General features: G+C 44.6%; 1 protein-coding gene across 3 annotated transcripts in view; it reads right to left on the reverse strand.

Annotated features, from left to right (window-relative positions):
- Window positions 1–1845, reverse strand: part of LOC111666487 (leucine rich adaptor protein 1-like) — a 3926-nt gene extending 2081 nt beyond the window's left edge. Inside the window, exons 1-3 of one of the 3 annotated variants that reach the window (XM_023421818.2) lie at window positions 1693–1845; window positions 1518–1586; window positions 417–691 (exon numbers count right to left, since the gene is read on the reverse strand). In XM_023421818.2, the coding sequence (XP_023277586.1) occupies window positions 417–629 (213 nt within the window). In that variant the 5' untranslated portion in view covers window positions 630–691; window positions 1518–1586; window positions 1693–1845. Of the gene's footprint in view, window positions 1–416; window positions 1587–1692 lie in introns of all 3 variants that reach the window. The other 2 variants (XM_023421817.2, XM_087178133.1) reach the window with 2 other exon arrangements.
- Between the last annotated feature and the right edge of the window lie 505 nt (window positions 1846–2350).

Here is a 2350-nt window from a genome sequence, read left to right on the forward strand (position 1 = left end):
CCAACCCCTTGCTTGTGTGTGTTCATTTGAGTGCAATATATGAAAGAAAGACGTGAGAGGAATGAGGGAGGAGCAAAGGTGGCGGAGAATGAGCAGAGGAATCCAGCCCAGGACCAGAATGTGTAGAGTGAATGGAGGTGAGACAGGTGAGAGGTGTGGTGGGGGTGCAGGTGACAGCGCCTGTCATTAGGAATAAAAAATGAGCAGGTGAAGTGGCTCACACTTTTTGACGTTTCTCGAAACCACTGTTTCAGCAGTTGTTGCTGAAATAAGACGCACAGGTTCATGCAGTATAAAATCAATGCTGAGTCACTACAAAACACAAGGGAAACTGTCTTTCTCACTTGGAGGCATGTGTAAACACTCACTGTTTCATAGGAGAAATGAACTGCTGAGAAAACAGTAGAAATCTTTACCATCTCTTGTTTTAAGCTGCTGATCTTGTCAGAAAAGCCACCGCTGAGTTCGGAGCTGTGGTCTCCGTTGTCGACCACATCAGACCTCCAGCCGTCTCCGCAGTCCGCAGCATCCCTCATCCACATCAGAAGACTCTCCGGTGTTTTCCTCCCGATCTTATTTTCCACCTCTTTCAGCTCTGGAAACGAATCGTCGAGTCTTTCCTCCGCCATCCCTCCTTCTCCTCGTCCTCCTCCTCCTCCTCCACACTCTTTTACTTCCAAGTATTCCCGCTCTTTGGATGGAGAGGAGTTTGTGCGTAAAGTCACTTCACCTTTCCAACTTCCACTGTGTGAAATTACACTCTCTCTCTCTTTCACGCGCGCACACACACACACACACATACACACGCACACACACACACACACACACACACACTCAGTCACTCACGCTATATTCCTGAACTCTCCACATTAAACCATGATGGTGAAAGACAAACTTCGCCACAGAAGCGCAGAACGAGCAGTGAAAACGCTGGAAGTGTGAACGAGCTGACGGCTGTCACCATTCACACTACAGAGGTATTACTGGTATGTGGCCCAGAACATGATGCTGGAAAGTGGAAATGCTCTTTGTGTGGAACAATGGTGGGGGAGTTTGAGTTTCATTCCACGCGGAGTCACATGGAGAGGCTGCAGTGACACCTGTGTGCACCAATGATTGCATTACATATTCCAAACCAGTGAAACGATGACTGACTGTCTTTATTACCTTGATTAGTCTAATCAACAGGGTGTTACTGGTCTAGTCCAACAAATTAAACCCTGATTGCACCACATGAAAAACAAACAAGCCCATATACAGGTTAACATCCTATCAAAAATATTACATCAAAATGTGACTATAGCCAGTAAACCAATAACTGCAGTTATGCTCAATGTAATGCAGACTATGGGATATACACAGCCTAATGCTGTGTATACATTACAGTGCTGGTAGGTATTCAAATCTGAACTCATCCTGGGGTCAGCTCCTGTGTCAAATGTACTCATGGCAACATGTCCACATAATGTGTGGATGTAATAATATTTAACTTGTGGGAGGCATAAAGAAAAACTTACACTGAATCCTGAGAAGTTCAGTCCCAGATAAATTCATTAAACAAAGTAGGAAGCACAGCTGATGTGTGTCTGTGGGGAAAAAACAGTGATCAAATGTTAGAGAACTGTTTTATTTGCCTTATACAAATATGTATATGAGACATTGTTCTATTTATGATTAAAAATAATCTGTTACCTTTGTACCGTGTGGCCTGGACCTCCTTCGGACTTTCCAAAGAGACTGGGTGGAAGGAGAGAGGCCAGCACTGTTGCACTGAATCCACATTTAGACACAGACATGAGCCAAATAAGCAGCTAACATCTGCCACCCACTCAAATAGATGATTTATTTTTATTCGCATGTCATCTTGCCCCATATCAATGCCCTTTGAAATCAGGGCAACAGTTATGGGAACTTCCTCCCACTCTTGATGGAGGTTGAGAGAAGTTTGTATGAGGGGCGTGTAACACACACTGATGAAGCGGCAGCAGCAGCAGAAGGTGAAGCAACCTGCAGAATGCATGTGTGAAAATACGTTTACAATGCTTCACTAGCTTACAGAAAACTAAGATGAGCCCACAGAGGAATACGCTCTGAGATATCTGGCAGTAAAACTCAGACAGTGGGTGGAGGCTGTTTTACTGCAGGAAACCTTGAGGAGGGTTTTTACCTCTGGTCACTGTAGAGGGAGACAAACGCTGCTGCATCCACCACAGAGAGTCAGTCTGCTGCAACACTGTCCAACTGTTTTATACAGAATATAATTAACACAAGTAATAACGTAATGAACAAATCATCGGCACGTGCAGTGGTTTCTGGCAGTTTAGAGACGCTCTTCAGTCTGTGAAAACAG

The sequence above is a fragment of the Seriola lalandi genome, unplaced genomic scaffold (genome assembly GCF_002814215.2).
Source record: "Seriola lalandi dorsalis isolate HSWRI2012SDOR001 ecotype SW California unplaced genomic scaffold, Sedor1 jcf7180002054677, whole genome shotgun sequence".
Lineage (NCBI taxonomy): Eukaryota > Metazoa > Chordata > Actinopteri > Carangiformes > Carangidae > Seriola > Seriola lalandi.